Source organism: Antedon bifida, chromosome 7 (assembly GCF_963402885.1).
Source record: "Antedon bifida chromosome 7, ecAntBifi1.1, whole genome shotgun sequence".
NCBI lineage: Eukaryota > Metazoa > Echinodermata > Crinoidea > Comatulida > Antedonidae > Antedon > Antedon bifida.
In genome coordinates, this window is record NC_136232.1 from 14,576,980 (window position 1) to 14,595,140 (window position 18,161).

General features: G+C 31.1%; 1 protein-coding gene across 1 annotated transcript in view; it reads left to right on the forward strand.

The window, feature by feature from the left end:
• Positions 1 to 16,566, forward strand: part of LOC144849181 (uncharacterized) — a 33,463-nt gene extending 16,897 nt beyond the window's left edge. Inside the window, exons 6-11 of the mRNA XM_078706215.1 lie at positions 1,382 to 1,515; positions 4,840 to 4,955; positions 5,931 to 5,972; positions 11,332 to 11,407; positions 11,618 to 13,085; positions 13,787 to 16,566. Coding sequence (XP_078562341.1) covers positions 1,382 to 1,515; positions 4,840 to 4,955; positions 5,931 to 5,972; positions 11,332 to 11,407; positions 11,618 to 13,085; positions 13,787 to 13,825 — 1,875 coding nt within the window. The 3' untranslated portion in view covers positions 13,826 to 16,566. The remainder of the gene's footprint in view (positions 1 to 1,381; positions 1,516 to 4,839; positions 4,956 to 5,930; positions 5,973 to 11,331; positions 11,408 to 11,617; positions 13,086 to 13,786) is intronic.
• The last annotated feature ends 1,595 nt before the right edge of the window (positions 16,567 to 18,161 follow it).

Sequence of the window (18,161 nt, forward strand, 5' to 3'; positions counted from 1 at the left end):
TTAATGCAGAATCCTTTTTATTCCCCTGGAGTCTCTTGGTATAATTCTCCCCCACAAAATAATAACCAAATGATACCTCATCGGTCCACATCGTCGTTTTGCTGATCTTCGATCGCACAAATAAACAGCTTGCTTTGTGAGTGAGGGTTGCCATACTCACAAGTTGACCAGAGGTCAAAATGTGGTCAATAATCGCTATTTGTGTTGCACCAGCTAAAAACTGCTCCGCAATAATCGGTTAAAAAACACACAATGGATTGAGTGTTATCGGTTATGTCATTTTGCGCCGTTTCTGCTGCCCAAAAATAATCAATTAAAAAAACAATCGGTTAATTGGAAACATCCTTGTTGCTTGTGTTTGCAAACATATGCTCCATAACTCCAAAATGTATTGTAGATGGAGAAGCATTCTATATACTTAAGTTTAGATTTTTCTTTTTCTGTTTATAAGTTTATTAATATGGATGATATTTCCGAAATAAAAAGAAATTGAAATTGAAATTGAATAACCGATTATTCCTGCTCAGCAGAAACAGGCCCATTGTTCATTTATTTATATTTAAAAAAACGTTCCCATGTGAATGTGAATTTCATGTTTAAGGTTATAATGTAACCTACATCATATTATAACTATTTTTAATAATTAAGCTATTTAGAGATTAACTGAATACTTGTATTAAAGTCATATAATCTATGGTATTATTCCTAAACCTATGAATCTGATTTATGACTTTATTAATTACATTTACATCATTTTAGTTTGCCTAAAATGATATAAAAGCCAACTTTGGCCTATCTTACTCCCCTGGGAGGGCTTTATGCAAGAGAACACATTCCGTATACAGTACTATGATTATAAATGAAACTTTCTCTGAACCTACCAACATGTAAAGCCGATTTTCCATCTATTTTTTTCATATACCCGTATATACTGTATAGGTGTATGAAACATTTAAAAATACAATTCTGTTTTATCTGTATAATATTGGTGTTTTATTGCAATATTCCTCAAATAATCTATATAGCCTGATGGCTAAAACCACAATATTTACTGATAGGGCATTATAAAAATATAAAACATGAAGAAACCCTACTCTACTACTATACATAAAAATAACAAAATAAATTAAAATACATTAATATGATTTTTGATTAAAAGGCATATGTCGTTTTCAGTATTTTATTTTTATTAAATAATTAATAAACAAATCTAGTTTTCACAAGAATGAGTATTGCAGATTTGTGTCTTCGTTCTGTATTGCACCTTGATATCATATAAAAACAATGAAACCACAGGGCTCTACTAGATTTGTGACGAGAGAGAACAAACACTGTAGATTTTTAAAATTATTTTTGATATATATTTTTGTTGTCTTTATAGAATCAAGATGCCAGCTTGTTGAATGAATGCAAAGTTTGCAGTAAAAGAGTTTACCCAATGGAACGATTAACAGCAGATGGTGCAGCCTATCACAAATTTTGTTTTAAATGCACAGAATGCAAGTCCACTCTACGGTATGTACGGAAATCTAAAGAAGAACAAACTTACCAGTGCATTAAAAACCACTTCCTTGGTTTCTTGATTTAGTACTAGTCTGGTGTAAATTGCTTTAAAAAAGAATATTTAGTTAGTGACCACCCATACAACTAGCCCAGTGGACTAGTGACAGGCACCCATACAACTAGCCCAGTGGACTAGTAACAGGTCATACAACTAGCCCAGTGGACTAGTGACAGGCACCCATACAACTAGCCCAGTGGACTAGTAACAGGTCATACAACTAGCCCAGTGGACTAGTGACAGGCACCCATACAACTAGCCCAGTGGACTAGTGACAGGCACCCATACAACTAGCCCAGTGGACTAGTGACAGGCACCCATACAACTAGCCCAATGGACTAGTGACAGGCACCCATACAACTATCCCAGTGGACTAGTGACAGGCACCCATACAACTAACCCAGTGGACTAGTGACAGGCACCCATACAACTAAGGCGTCATGTCCAAATGTTTTCAAACGTACAAACCGCGTCAAACGGTCACCGTTGATAGCTTGATCGTTTGCCGCGTGTAACGATCGTAAAAGAGCTAATTAAATTATGCATTTAGTATTGTACCGCCCACCGCCCACCGCCCATTGTTTAGCCGTTAGACGCGCGTTAGCGTTAAACGTCGTTGGTTTTATTATGCCTACGCACTGCTGCTGCCGTAGATCGTGTAAACAATGTCTAGGCCTAGCTGCCTTTCGCCTACTGTTTTATCGTCAACATTCAAGAACCGTAGAAAAGTTAATGTTATAAAACACAGAATGTTTTAATAAATATTATTATTACAATATAGATTGACTAATTGCTCGCACATTCTATAAAGTGTACTACGTACAGTAACAGTTTAGTTCAGTACAACAAAATGAATTACTTTTTCTTAAATACTGTCAACCTACGCGATGTTCACATTTATAGGCTAGGTCGACTCGAGTGTCTGCCAGCCCTATATGCAGGGATGATGATGTCACTAACTTTTTTTTGCTGAGTGCTACAGTAGCATGATATACCCAGTACCGTTTTGATCGTACGATTAATCGGGAAACCACCTCACGTCGGCATTTTTTTCTCTACGGCGCGTGAGGCTGTGTGTATATAACATTTTTAGGTTAATTAAATGCATTTAATGTAATATTTGTTATGATTGTGTTTAAAAGTCTACAAATATAATAATTTAAAATATTTTAACTGTGTTCATGCAATCCGAGTATGAATCCCTTATCCATAATTTTCGCTAAATGTCATATTCTTGGTCATACAGTTTTGTTCTGTTAACATATTATTTCGTCCTTCAAGTTTAATGCATTGCTAATTTACCACACAATATATTATAGAATGTCAAGTAGTACTGGTAAAAAATGTCAATAATTATTTTGAACAAAAAAAAAAAACAATTAAAAAATCGATTTTCGATATCGAATCGATATTTGTTACGATTTATTAAGAATATTGATGGAACTTGAGTACTCTATGTACAATCGTTAAAGTCATGCTTATGTTCGTTGTACAGTACCGTAGGCTACTACAGTATTCAAAGTTATTCTACATCGTTATTATTATTAAATTTGGGAGACAACCACGAGGCCGGCTCAACTGACGGGTTCTAACCACGTCGCAGCACTCAGAATTTCCGATCGGCACCATGTTTTTAATTGTCCACAATAAAAAAAAAATCAAAATAATAGTATTACATTTTTATGTGTAAATCGAAGAATTTATGGGGCGTTGGAAAACAATTACTCGCTTCCTGGACAATGAGCATGCAAGGACAATTGAGATTTAAGACAAAGCTTTTAATTTGAGTTGCTATCGTGCATAATAGAGGTACAGTACATTCAATTTGTAATGCCAAATCGTGACTACTCAAGCCGAACGAAAAGCAAATACTTAATGTTTTTTATGTGGGCATAGAGAGATCATTATTATGCTAGTAAACAAATTAAAAAATACATCGACGACAAACTCAGTAGCCTTCACAAAATAAATGGAAAATCAATATATTCCTTGTTTAATAAGTATAAATTAAATATTAATACAATTAGGCCTTTGTGCAACGAAAAAATGGCCAATGATTTATTTATTTCAACAAATAACGAAGGTGGTCCATCTGATTATGACGGGACATATATAGGCCTAACGTGTAACAATAAAAATTAAATTAAATAGAATTTATAAACAAAATAAAATTCACAAAAAATAGAATCAAACATTAAATGAATAAAATTAAATGACCAGTCATCTTTTTAACGACCTAAATAAGATTACCGACCGGCAGAATTTGGAGTAAAAACATGTGAGCGCTGTGAACAGGAGGAGAAAGAGGATATCGCGTGACCAACATCTAGGTACTTGTTTACCCTATAATTATCGGCCCGCAATCTATGAGCGCGCGAACACCGACGGCCGGCATTCGCTGCTGCTATTTTTAGAATTGAAGACCTTGTTTTTTTAACGATCGGCTACTGTAGACGTTCGCTAATGCATTTAGAAGTGATATTTGATAGTTCACCGGTGGCGTGGCACATCGTGTTGCTATTGTAGTCTGAACTTCCTATTGATATTTTCAGTCGACTATGTAAAAGAAAGCGACTAAAAACATTCCAGGTCCCTGTTTATTATTGATATTAAATTATTCATTCATTCATTGAGGTTACGAACTTATAAACATTTTAGAATGATGCTTGAGATCGGAACCCCCACAAACTGAAACGAATTGTTTGGGCCTTGTTTGTGATGACTCATCGTTAAACGCAGTATCAAACGACGTCACACGAAGCGATTCGCAACGACGTTAAACGATTCGTAAAAATCAGTCAAGCATGTTAGTGGGCGGAACTATTACAAGCTATGCATATTGTCCATTTTCCAAACGGTCTGACGATTTTAGAATGTTCATGCTAACGCTAAAACAAAAGAAAACGCGATTAACGCGCTTTGTCAGTTTGAAAACATTTGGACATGACGCCTAACCCAGTGGACTAGTGACAGGCCATGATATTTTGTCAGTATGTTAACTCTCACGGTAGTAAATATACAATTTTGAAATACAACTCAACCGTTTCCTTCAATCTAAATTCATCATATTTAGAAAAAAGTAATTTATACAAAAATATTTTTAAATGGATAGGTTGAGTTTCATTCAATTATTTAGTTGATATCTAATCAACTAAATAATCATCGCTAATATTGAATGATGCTTTACAAATATAATATGGAGTTGAACTATAATAAATATATAATTAATATTCTTTTATTAATTAACAATCAATGTTTTTTTGGTGTTTTTTTTTTAGGTTGGGAAATTTCGCTATGGCTAAAGGACGTTTGTACTGTAAGCCACATTTCAAACAGCTATTCAAACTGAAAGGCAATTATGATGAGGCATTTACTGTAGGTGCAGACCGACCAGGTAATTTCTATAGAAACTAAGCAACATGGACACTGAAGAGCACGCTCTGTACCATTTCTGTTTGTCAAATTCTAAAGCACCTATTATCATTTGATATATCATTAAAAACGTGCTGAAACTGTACAAAGAAGTAAAAAATTAATGTTAGGTCCGTCTCATTAGCATACATGATGGGATGGTTTCAATAAAACTATCATTGCTTTGCAGTTGTTATTCATATGGTGTATAAACTATCCATCATGGTTTAGCATATAACCACTCTATTTCAGCTACATAACATCTTTTTTCCAATTAACATGGACCATAATACATAACAATGTTTAAAGGCTACTTCAACTGAACTATATTTTGGCTGGGAATCTTGCATGAAAATAGCTATTTGCCTAAAATTGTTCAATTTGTTGTCCTAGAATACTTGCATAGAGACGTACACTGTAGACCAGTGTGGAAAATGTACTGACCTAAATCAGAAACAAGCTATTCCTATGTGTTTTATAATGCAATGTCTGCGAGCATTTCATTTTTGTAGAAACTAATAGAATTTGTAGCAATTATTTTCAATAATAATTGATTGCTCCATATATTTTTAAAGTTTCTTGTTATATAAGTCAGTATTTTTTCCATCCCGTTGGGCATTCAAATGTTCAATTAATATGTAATTATATAAGAATTTGAGTAGTTTTTAGTAGATAAATATTTTAAAATAAAATTATTGAAACAGTAATACATTAATATGATGCAATTTATGTATTTTTGTTAGTTTAATTCAAAATTGTTTTAATCGTTGATATTTTGGTATTATTGTTTAACCTGCGTAATAATAATACACAAGGTATTGTGTAGAATTAACAATAACCCAACCTAATACGTTCAATATAATTTTCTTTATATTGTAAATAATTTCTTGTTCTTTCTTCCTCTATTTCATTTATGTTGCTTTTCGCTCTACATTTTCTGCCTTTATTATACAAGTAGAGTTCAATGTGGGTGAAGACGGTCAAAATTTTTCAACCAATGGTGAGAACAAAACTTGTACTGCATGTGTGTGTGTGTTTTCATTGAGTGCCTTTTATTTCATTTAGTTTTCAGTGATCACTAATATATTGGGCAATGTTCACTAAAAAATTATTATGACTTTTTGATATTAATATGGTTGGACTTAAAATCAAAAGATAAATTAATTTGTATTTATATAATTAGTTTATTCATAATTTTTTTAAATAAATTAAACTGTAATTTGTTACAGTTTTGTAAATTGCAATACAAATCATTACAAACATTATGCAACATAACAAATTGAAGATTTCTGTTTGGTAAATCCTGAGATTTGATGATTGATGATAGCATGTTTGAATGTAAATTCTTTTCTCCACTCCCTTCCCAGACTATTTCCAACCCACAGACATGAATTGTTGCTTTTAGACCATGTACATTTTGGAGATGCCATTTGTTGTTTAATTTTGTTCCCACTTCCCATCTTCTCTCTTCTACCCTTCTATATTTGTTCCCACTTCCCATCTTCTCTCTTCTACCCTTCTATATTGTTTATCATAATTGCTCCATTCTTCATCTTTTCTAGCACTAGTTTTGTTAGAATACTGTCATTTTGCATGTTGTGTTAAATGTTATCAGTTTGTCAAATGGTGGACAGTTTGATTTGTTTTTGTGTGGACATTATAAACTAGAATTGTTGATGTTTTTTTTACTTAAGCTTAGGTAGGATTAAAAGGCACAATATTTATTAGACATTGTAACCTAAAATTTATATTTTAAACTTTGCTCTATGCATAACAAATCTAATTAATATTTGAGGTGATCTTGTTTGCTAATAATTTTTTTCAAATTCATGCCAACTAATGTAGTTTCTAATCTTTGTCACAAAGTGCTTTCAATCAAAATAGACACTTGCTAAGCTAGAAAACCATTATCTAAAAACTATACCAACCTGAACAGTGGCCGACGACTCATTTAAAGCCTTAATAATTGCATGCATTCTTTGCTATGTCTTTCAAATTAATTGCAACTTCCTCTATTTGAAAAAGGCCATTTTTATGTGTGCTTTATTCATAATTTGTTTATTAAAACACTCGGAACACAAGCAAAACAAATTATATTTTAGAAGTTGTTAAATATATTGATTGTTTGATTAATTTGCTACAGCTTGCTGTTATCTTGTGGACAAAGCATTTCATAAAGATAAATATTTGGTGCTAATATAAATTTTAAATTAAACCTTTTTTTGTTTAAAATGAGAAATACTTATAAATTATAATTATCATTAATAATGCGCGAGACATTTTGGTTATTAATAGGTTTTGTATGCAAATAATTATTGTTTACTTTTTCATACTGAATATTGGTAAGGTATTAATAAATTTGTAAGCAATAGGAGGTTTCTTATTAGACATTTATAATGTGTATTAACTGGATTATTAATGCATTTTTACTTACGAAATTTAAGTGACATAACATGCCAAAGTTTAACATTTTTCAAATATGTATTTTGTAGCAAAATTTGATGATTTTATTAAACCACAATTTTTGAATAATTACAACCAGATGCCAGTTTCCTAGATTTAGTCCTCAATTCTGAGTTAGTATTAATGACAGGAATTTGTGTAAGAATGACTTAATATTTAAGGTAATGTGTTGAAGATGGTGTGGATTTAGCAGGAATGAATGGAATTGTTATATTAATAGATTTAATTTCGTATGTATCATGATCTTTATAATGAATAAATATGCTATGCTTAACATCATATTGACTTCCTCATTTAAATTGTCTTGCTTTATTTCAAACATCTTCAACATCTACATCTAATTTTGAATCTAGAAAAACATGCTAAAATATTAAAAATATCTTAAATGAATATGTCACAAAAATTAATGAAAGAACTATAAAAAGGTATACATTGTAACAGTTATAGTGCAGTACTGTATGTAATTAATGTCATGCTTTGAGCACATACTCTATTTGAACTATCATTTCCTGATGAACTGTGACACTTTATAATCTTAAAATGTACCAATCAATTAGAGATTTAATTAGTTTAATTGTAGATTTCATTTAATATTTTGTCCTGTCAATCATAAATAAGAATAATACACTAATTGTAATGTCTACTTATTAAACTACTGCAATTAACTTTTTTCATATCAATTATTACACACATTTTAAACTTATAAATAAACATATTTCAAATAAATTAGTTGGCATTGTGTTAGGTCACAAGGGATTATTGTAGGTCTTTTCTTCTCAATTTGTTATAATAACATGGTATATGCATATGATCCCATTCATAACCAAGCCTAGTAATAATCGTCATAATCAATATAAATCACAACTATTTCCTACATAAATAATAACCTTGCATGTTTTGAACAGGAAGTAAAAACTTTGAACTTTGGTTATTGAAAAGGAAGTACAGTATTATTCATTATGAAAATAATAAACCTTTTTGTTTATTATTTTGCAAAGTTAATTAATTAGTTAAAACACATTTGATAAACCTAATTCATTTTAGATATTCATTAATTGAGTTACTTGTTTTGATTAGGCCTACCAGTGATATATTATTGCTTATATAGGATGAGAGAAACAATAATTAATTAGTAGTAATTTTGACCAACCACCGGTGACAGTTTGGATGAGCAACTACTTGAGTTTGACGTACGTATCTGTACAACAAACAGTTATCCAGCAATCAAAACACATCTCGGTGAAACATTTATTTATTGACTTTTTTGCATACAAATCACCATTAAAAATGATGTTTAAATGTGATTTTAGTAACCTCATGACCTCAAATTGTGCTTGTAAAATAGAGTGAAGTTAAGAAAGTTGTTACTTGGAAATCTTACGGTACAGACAGCTAAATTCTTTTATTAACATTTGCATGCATGTTTGTATGTGTATAAATGCATGTATTTCTTATCTTTCATCCAAGCTTATGCATGTGCCATTGTCAGGCCTCTTTCATATTCATTAAATAAGCACCTTCAAATTCATAAGTAGGTTTCTCCCAGAAGATAACCTTAATTTTCCACACCTTGTAGATTCTGCTATGTATAATATTGGTTTTCCTATATCAGTTAAATATAATTTTCTGGTCTTGAGACCATGGACTGTCTTTGTCTGAAATAAAAGTATTACAATAATTACATTAATAATAAAACAAAATTAAATATTCACAAGGTAATTCTATGCGAGTATAGAACATTTAATATTTTACCCCATTGCACGAATATAAAAACATTAATTAATATTTGCTTTATATAACATGTAAAGTAGATTCTTTGAGTTATTTTGAAGGCTGTTATTGTATAACAAGAATGTACTCTTGATGTTGCATGGGTTCAATGGAGTATTTAGGTCAATTCGATCCAAGTCGGCCCTAAACCGTCTCGGCCAAAGTCAAGTCGGCCCCAAGGCAAGTTGGCCTCAAGTCAACTCTGCCTCAAGTCAACTCTGCCTCACATCAACTCGGTCAAAAACTAATCAGTCAACTCGGCCTCTAATAAAGAATGGAACGCAAAAAGTGCAAACAAAGCGAATTGATAAAATAATAATAATATTAAATTCTTTACATTTTTTACACAGGAATAACTGTCTAAGAAGACTTTTAATAAATAGTATTTAGATGAATGACAATAGGTCAGACCTACAGTAATTCTTTTAACAAAAAAAATAATAAGAATAATTTCACCCACTTTTCGCTTAATTAAAGATATTGTCCCTCAAAAACATGAAAAATAAAGAATAATAAAATCAGACTTCTTTGAATAGGTTATTTTGTTTTAATAATTCAAGTTCAATGTAAACATTTATTTTCTTTCTTTTCTAAACTATTACAATAATAAAAATTAATAAGATACTTAAATAAGGTAGGTAAGTATTGAATTTCAAATAATTAATTTCGATAAATATATAAAAACAAATGTTTTCACAGTATAAAATGATGGCTAAATTCAACCAAAAACCCATTGGCTGGCAGCCAATTTGACTATTTTTTTTGCTTTAAATTACATTTTTTTTCAAGTAAATAAATACTACCGCCCTTGTGCTTTATTTTGTTATTAGGCCTAGGCTGGAAATCCTGCCGTTTTAAAATTAACTATTAGCACTTTTTGCGTTCCATACTTTATTAATACGCCGAGTCGAATGATTTGTTTAGGCCGAGTTGACGTGAGGCCGAGTTGACTGGAGGCCGACTTGACTTGGGGCCGACTTGCCTCTGGGCCGACTTGACTTGACCTTGGCTGAGACGGTTTAGGGCCGACTTGACCTGCACCCATTTAGGCCTATTGAATATCATGTGACCAACTATTCTCCAATCAGGTGAAGGGAAACATCTACAGTACTTAAACGTGTTATATATAATAACAAATAATGAATGTTTATGAGTGGAATGGTACAAATAATTTTATGTGGGGGGTGAAAGACGATATTCTATTTTCATGAAGCGACAGCCGAGTGAAAATTAAACTTTAGATTTTACCAAATGAAATTATTTGTACCACCAGTCCACTAATAATAATGCATACTTGTATTTCCTTTTAACATTGTAATAGTATTAACTTTTCACCATTTGCTTTTTTTTTTTTCATTTTTCATTTTTTATTCTTTTTCTTTTATTTATTTACTATTTATATAACTATTTACATGAGGAATTTGTTTCCTGTTCCACTGAATTTCCGTATGGACAAATAAAATGAACTATGAACTATGAACAACACTTGAAAATGATGAAATTATTATAATTGGAAATACTAAAAAAAAAGAAAGAATTGGAATTTAAGAGAAAAAATACTGAAATAAATTTCAACATTCAATTTATTTGGGTTTACTAAACAATGTACATAAATGAGAATTAATGCCAATTTGTAATAACTGCACTTTTCTAACCATAGAGAGAAAATCTTTTGTTACGTCAATGTTAACACAAATAGTTTCTGTTGTCCTGAAACTAAGCCTCTGTCTGTCATACCTTCCATTGTATATAATAGGTATTATATAGTCAACAAAGTATATTCATTACTATTGTCATGTGAATAAAGTAATATATTATTATCATTGGTATGATATTAATCATTTTAATCACAATTATCAACTGTATCCAAAACAGCATCTTTAAACATTTAGGCATACCTTACAGTACATGGCATTATTTGTTTTGTTTCTGCGGAATTAAATAACTTAAAACTAAAAAATGCCTTGTTCCAAGTTTGGTTTTATTTGTATTTATTTTTCATATTTTGGAAAACAATACATGTAAAGCATACATATGATGTCCATTTATATTGTCTATCTTATTTAGCATGCTTACATTTTTGTTTACTTACCACTTCATTTGCATTCCAATAAAACTGTCTTTAGGTGTTTCCCAAAATACAAGTGAAACCGATGGAAAAGAAGAGGAAGAAGTTTTTGACCTAAAGAATAGACGGTCTAGGTAAGTGACACTATTGCATGCAATGTAAGTTATTGCAATTTAATGAACATTGAAAAACTCACAGTCTTGGTTTATTTCTGTCAAGCTGGTGGTATTTATTTAATGTATGTCTTACAATTTTCCAGTAAGAAAGTAAATATTGAAAATAAAATGATATGTATAGAATTAGCTATAAAAAATAAACAAAACATTTTCATTAAACAAAAATAGATTTGATGGTACAGAGCAGGCAAGTACAACAATAACAAAATTAGCAGGGCCACCTTTGGACTTCCCTGTATCAGGATCAGCTGGACAAGTTGCAGAAAGTGAGCCAATCCAAAGAAGTGATGTTGTTAGAGAAGGCGATACAGTAGAGCCAACAGCGGTTGGAAGTATGATGTCCTTGAAAGACCGTTTTGAACAGGGCAAGGTATCACACGTTGAAGTACGAAAATCATTTATTCCAGAAAATGAGAACATTGTAGTAGATGGTAATGAAAGCAGTCATATATCTGAAAATCAACCATTAGTACGTGACGGGGTTGTGACATCATCACAAAAATTAGATGAGGCTTGTACTATGCAAGGTGGTTTGAGAGCTGTAAAGGATCGATTTGAAGCTGGAAAAGTAAGTGAAGACAAAGAATTAAAAGCAGCAAAGCCTATTGATCTTAAAGCAGAAGTGGAAGCCACAAATGCATCAGTGAGAAATTCAATCCTTGCTGAAAATGAGCCAATTACTAGAGAAGGAGTTGTTCGATCTGACGATGATGTGAATGAAGTAAAGGTGATAACAGGAGGAATAGGTTCTCTCAAAAATCGCTTTGAAAAAGGTGGAGTTTCAAATATTGAATCTGTAAAGAAACAAGAACCTGAGAGAGTCATCCGATCTTTGGAAAATTACACAGAAAGTGAAAGTAGTGTTGGACATGTTGCTGAAAGTACACCAATTGAGCGTGCTGATATCACACGAGAGTCGACAGAAGTTGATGATGGAATAGCACATGGTGGAGCAAGATCATTGCGCAACATTTTTGAAAAAGGAAATGTAAGTAATGTTACCGATAAACCAAAAGAAAAGATTGAAGTCAGAAGTGAAATTGAGGGTGCAGGGCAAGTTGCTGAAAGTCAACCTATTGTTAGAAATGATGTGGTGAAGGCAAATATGGAAGTATCCGATGAATTCAATGTTGGGATGTCAAAATCACTCAAAAACAAATTTGAAACTGGTGAAGATTTAGGATCAGGGGACATCCATGTTAGTGAAAATACACCAGCAGCACAAAAGGAAGGTGTCTACAGATCATCAACCATAGACGATTCAGTTGATAGTGTTGAAGGTGGAACACGTAGTCTGAAAGAAAAGTGGGAAAAGGGAGATATAGTTACTATCACCCAGGATAAACAACCTCTGGAGAGGGAGCCAAAATCTATTGATCTGTATAAATATGATGAAGGTCAAGTTGCAGAAAATGAGCCACTTGTTAGAGAAGGAATTCATAGCAGCTCATCTGATCTCAATGAGACGATATCTCCTGCAGCTGGAGCTGTAGAACTGAAAAGCAAGTGGGAAAAAGGAGAAGTACATAATGCAGAGATTGTTGTACCAAAGTCAGACATAAAACCAAAACGATTGTCTGACTCGTTTGATGAACAAGAAGTCAATGGAAATAAAGAAATAAATGGACAAGTGGAGGTAGGTAATAACATGTAGTTATGCTGAAATTAAGGTGAACAATCAAAAGTTAGATCAGATGCTTCATTATATTTTCTGTAATACATTTTAATTGCACCATATTGTATTGGTTTAAATGTACAATAACATACAGTAATTAGGTTTATGCACTATCATGCAATATAACCTTATTGATTTTGTCAGAATCTTTATTTCTTCTTTCCTCAACATTATCTTGTCCGTCAATTATCTTGAGCTCAATTTCTTCTAGCTATGTCTATAGTATAGTATATAATCTATGTGATTATCTTTTTACAGTGCGCATTAAAAAAACATGCGATTTAATGAAATCACGTTTGTAATCATATCTTCACAAGCATGACTCATAATTAAACCAAATTTGGTACTCGAAATGAAATTTCATGTCATATTTCATCATATGGCAATACTGTACTGTACAATTACATGTGTAGCGCATATAACGCATGCGTATGTGTGCTTAACATTTTCAAAATTATCCACATTTTTTTTCAATGAAATTAGAGCATGTTTCAGGCAATTTTAAACGTTTAAATAATTGCAATGAGTGTGCAGATTTTTGCATGCACAATGCGCCGAATTAAATATATATTTATGTTATTAAAATGAATAGTATTCATAGACAAAAATATAAATATCAACTGAAATACCAATACCAGCATTGATACTTTTTTTTATTATAGAATGGATGGACACCTGATGCCTCTATTTCAATGTCTTAAGGTGTTATTTACTATAAAGCGTATTGCTATTAGAAAAGTCAATATTCTTACAAACATTACAGCAGGATCTATAGAAATGAATTAAAGAATCTCTAGATTAGAACGCCTGGATTTCTATATTAAATCATCAAGATTGAGGTAAACCATCAAGATTGAGGTAAATCATCAACATTTAGGTAAATCATCAACATTTAGGTAAATATTTAAGATATCCTTTGTATAGGCCCATCTTAATAATTTCTCTTGCTAAATTAGTGGGGTATTGTATCAGCATGATCCAGTTGACTAAAGTGATAATGTGTCATCAGAGGGCAAATAATCACCACATGTTGTTTGACCAAAGTGATGTTGTGTCATCAGAGGGCTTGGACTTCCTTATTTTAAATGCCTTGGGCTATATGTCCTCAATGAATGTTATAGTACTCTGATGGAAATTTGCTGGAGAAAGTATGCTATTATGTGTTTAATAATTAAGATGTAAAGCATTGAATAGTAGAAAGTAAAATGACAGTGTCATTTGAAATGACATTGAATATGTAACCCACCTGAAGTCCTTTTGTTTTAATAGATAAGAAATGAATGTATTTTAAGATATTAATTATCTAGTTAAAAGCTTTAAATAATTCTTTGTTATATTTAGTCACAATTTGCTATATTTGCTGAACTTATGTTTTATTTTATTATATTATGTCTATGGTAGCTGAATGTGAATAAATTGTGTGTTCTTTACATATGATTATCACATGATTTTAATAACTAACTTTACAAGGTTACTGTATTACTTATACTTGTATACATCAAAATATTCTGAAATTTGTTGAGAAATAAAATCAGTTATTTCATGTTAGATAAAGTATTTTGTTTTATTTTAACATAGCATTTCCAATGCATATATTTTTTTTAATGCTACTCATGTTAAAGCTAGCCTATATTTTAATGTAATTAGAAACTTTTATTGACTTTCACTTATTAAATGTAATGTTGTTTCATGTTACTGTTTTTTTATTGTCTTAATCTATTACTAAAAAGGTTATGCAATTTGTTAAAAATTGAATACAGTATATTTAAGAAGGTTTAGATAGATCTTGTATAAAATAGCTAAGGTCTCACCCTGGTAGAATAGTTTATTTATGGCTGCCAAAAATAATCATAAAATATAAATATATGGATGATGAATAGTATACATCAGCATCTAATCCATTTATACATACCTTATTTTAATATAAGATAATGACAATGCTATGGGTATCAGTGGCTGGATCTCAATGGAGATACAAAAAAAAGCCGAAAAGCTAAATCAAAACGATAAAGTAAAACAGCCAGAAAAGTTAGCAGAGCTTTCGGACAACACTAGCCCTTCATCAGTGCAAGATATACCAGTTAATTGATAACAAATTTTAATATACTGTTTAACGGAGCTTCCATTCAGATCTTCTTCCTTTTTAATATATGGACAGTTTTTCAATACATTTTACAATACAGTAAATAAATAATAATGATAACAGCTAATCACTTCAGTTTTGCACTTTATTCATTGTTTTCCAGTACTTAGCTGACAGAAAGTTTTTAAAATGCAAAAAAATGTTTACAGAAAGTAAAAGGCACTTTGAATCTACTTGAAATGATTAAATCTGTGTTTCTGCATCCACATGGATGAGAATTTTACACCTGTTTTCTCTTTGCAAATACACCTTTGTATTTATTTGATTTTTGTTCCTTACCCATCTTAAAATGGATGATTCCATTGTAATTTTCTAATCATCCTTGTTGTACGTTTTCGCGATTATGTTGTATGTTACAGTTTGTAATATGTATTTTTGCCAGCAATTGCTTTCTATAGGTGATAAAGATTATCTGAATCGAATGGGTATATTTATATAAAAACATACATATATGTTTTTTAATTGAATGCTTTTTTATTTATTGATCACTAAGATGCATATTTTGTTAATTGAAATGTATGATAAATATGTCAGATTCAAACATAATGTTGTACAACAATGAAATGTATGATAAATATGTCAGATTCAAACATAATGTTGTACGACAATGAAATGTATGATAAATATGTCAGATTCAAACATAATGTTGTACGACAATTCACAAATTAGAAGTTAAAATAGACTATTTGGTTGGTAAACATACTCTTTCATTCTTTTCTGAGGCTGATAACTTTTCACTCTTCTTTATGTCTTTATAGTGCATAGTTAAATTAAGTTTAAACAGAACTGTCATTATTAATTGCTTATTTATACTAATGTTACCTGCACTCATTTTTGTTAAAACTTACAAATTGCAGATTATATTGATGCAGTAAAAAAAATATTTTATACTTCAAATTATTAAGGATGTCTGCGCAAGAAATAAATACTGTCAATTACTTATTGTATGTAGTAAGTAAGATGCTGTGTAAATGTAGTTTAAGGTAGTTTTCTGTCTATGTATTGTTATAAATTTCTACATTGATAGTGTTGAAATGGCTGATAAATGTGTTGCAAGTAGAGTCTAAGACCCTACTAAACATTAATATAAAGTGAATTTATTTGGTTATGGAATTAAAAACAATTTGTAGATCAATGTTGGTTACATAACCAGATTAATGCTTGGTAATTTTAAAATACTTTTTATTGAATGCTAACAATAATACTCTTACTGTCAAGTTAACATGAAGCGTTTCTTTTTATGTAGTTAAGATATTAATGGCGCACTTGCTAATAAAATTATTCAATATGCTATGGAAAGACTGATTTGTCATTGAAATGCTTTAATGTTTCATTTACCAAAATTAATAGTGATTTTTGTAAAAAATGTTCTGCCATGCAGTATGCAGATAAGAAAGATGTAATAGTCGTAATCTATCTACAGAGTGCACCTGAATGTATTTGCCTTCTCCACTGCCAAAATCTTATAGGACCAACAAGACAATACACTGGATACCGATGGTACTTACTAGTATTAACCGCCGATGAATTCATTATTTATTTATTTCTTTATACTGGGCATGTATTTTGGATAATTGAAATTTGATAAAAATAAATAACAACACGACTTTTAATATTATTATATAATTGAACATTTTTTAACCATAATAACCTAATAATAATACAATGATATGGATACTACATCAGTGAGAGACAATAGACTGCCGCAAACATGTGTGTGGCGTACTTGGAGTTTCGTAGATTCTATGCATGGCCGCTTTGGTTATATACCGTATTAACACAAAAAAAAACACAATTATTAAATCATTTGTCCGCTTTTGCTTCAGTAGTAATGGCGCTAATGCACTAGAACCAAAGATTATCTTTAGGGTTAGGTTCAGTTCACAGTAACACAAATCAGCGACTAACCCTAAAGATAGATTGACCTAGTTGCCAAAACAGAATTATAGCATTTTCTTTGAAATTGTTCATGTAGCTAAATGGAGCCTGGTATCATTACCTCCATGCGTTAAATAGATCAGTCAATCTTTCAATGAATGAAATATTCTCACCTTTGAACATACATTATTTGTATTATAATTCTCAGATCTCAAAAGATGTGTGTGTGTGTGTTTCAAAACGAAGATTGACACAATGCAGTCATTGTCATCTATAGGCCTAAAGGCCCATTTACACTAGGACGATAACGATCGACGATAAATAGACAAATGTGCATTTTTCATACATAAAACAAAAGAAATATAAAAACTTTCATTCTAGAACTATAGAATAACCATCTATGCTTCCTTTGATGAAAATGATATTTTCACACGTCCAATCAAATGGTGTCATGATTAGTAAGAGCAATAATATCGTGACAATACAACGATTTTATTGTTTTTATTTATCATGAGGTCATTTGGTTGGAATTTTAAAAATATTATTATTATTATCAAAGACAGCATAAATGATTATCATATAGTTTTAAAAAATGCATGCTTATATAGTTATCGTCCATCGTTATCCTAGTGTAAATGAGCCTTAAGGCTGGCATACTTGAGTTTCATTGTCATTTTCATTAGATATCACAGATTTTAAGTAGTTTCCATTTGATTTAAATTAAAATCTCTCTTTATTTAATTAAACCAATAATAATTTACAAATAGGCATAATACATAGACTTTCACCTAGGGGTAATATTGTCAAAATGGTAATTTAAGCAGCAAAAATGATTCTTCTTCCATTCTTTCCAATTTTAAACAAAGCATCATGGGTGTCACAAGCAACAATTTTAAACAGTGTCAACATTTTGTTTGGGGTGTCTAGAAATCTCAGATTTCAAGATCTAAGTTTTCTAGTTTCATCTGCTATAAAAAGAAAACAAGGCCTGTCATTTTCAAAGCACTGTATAAGTC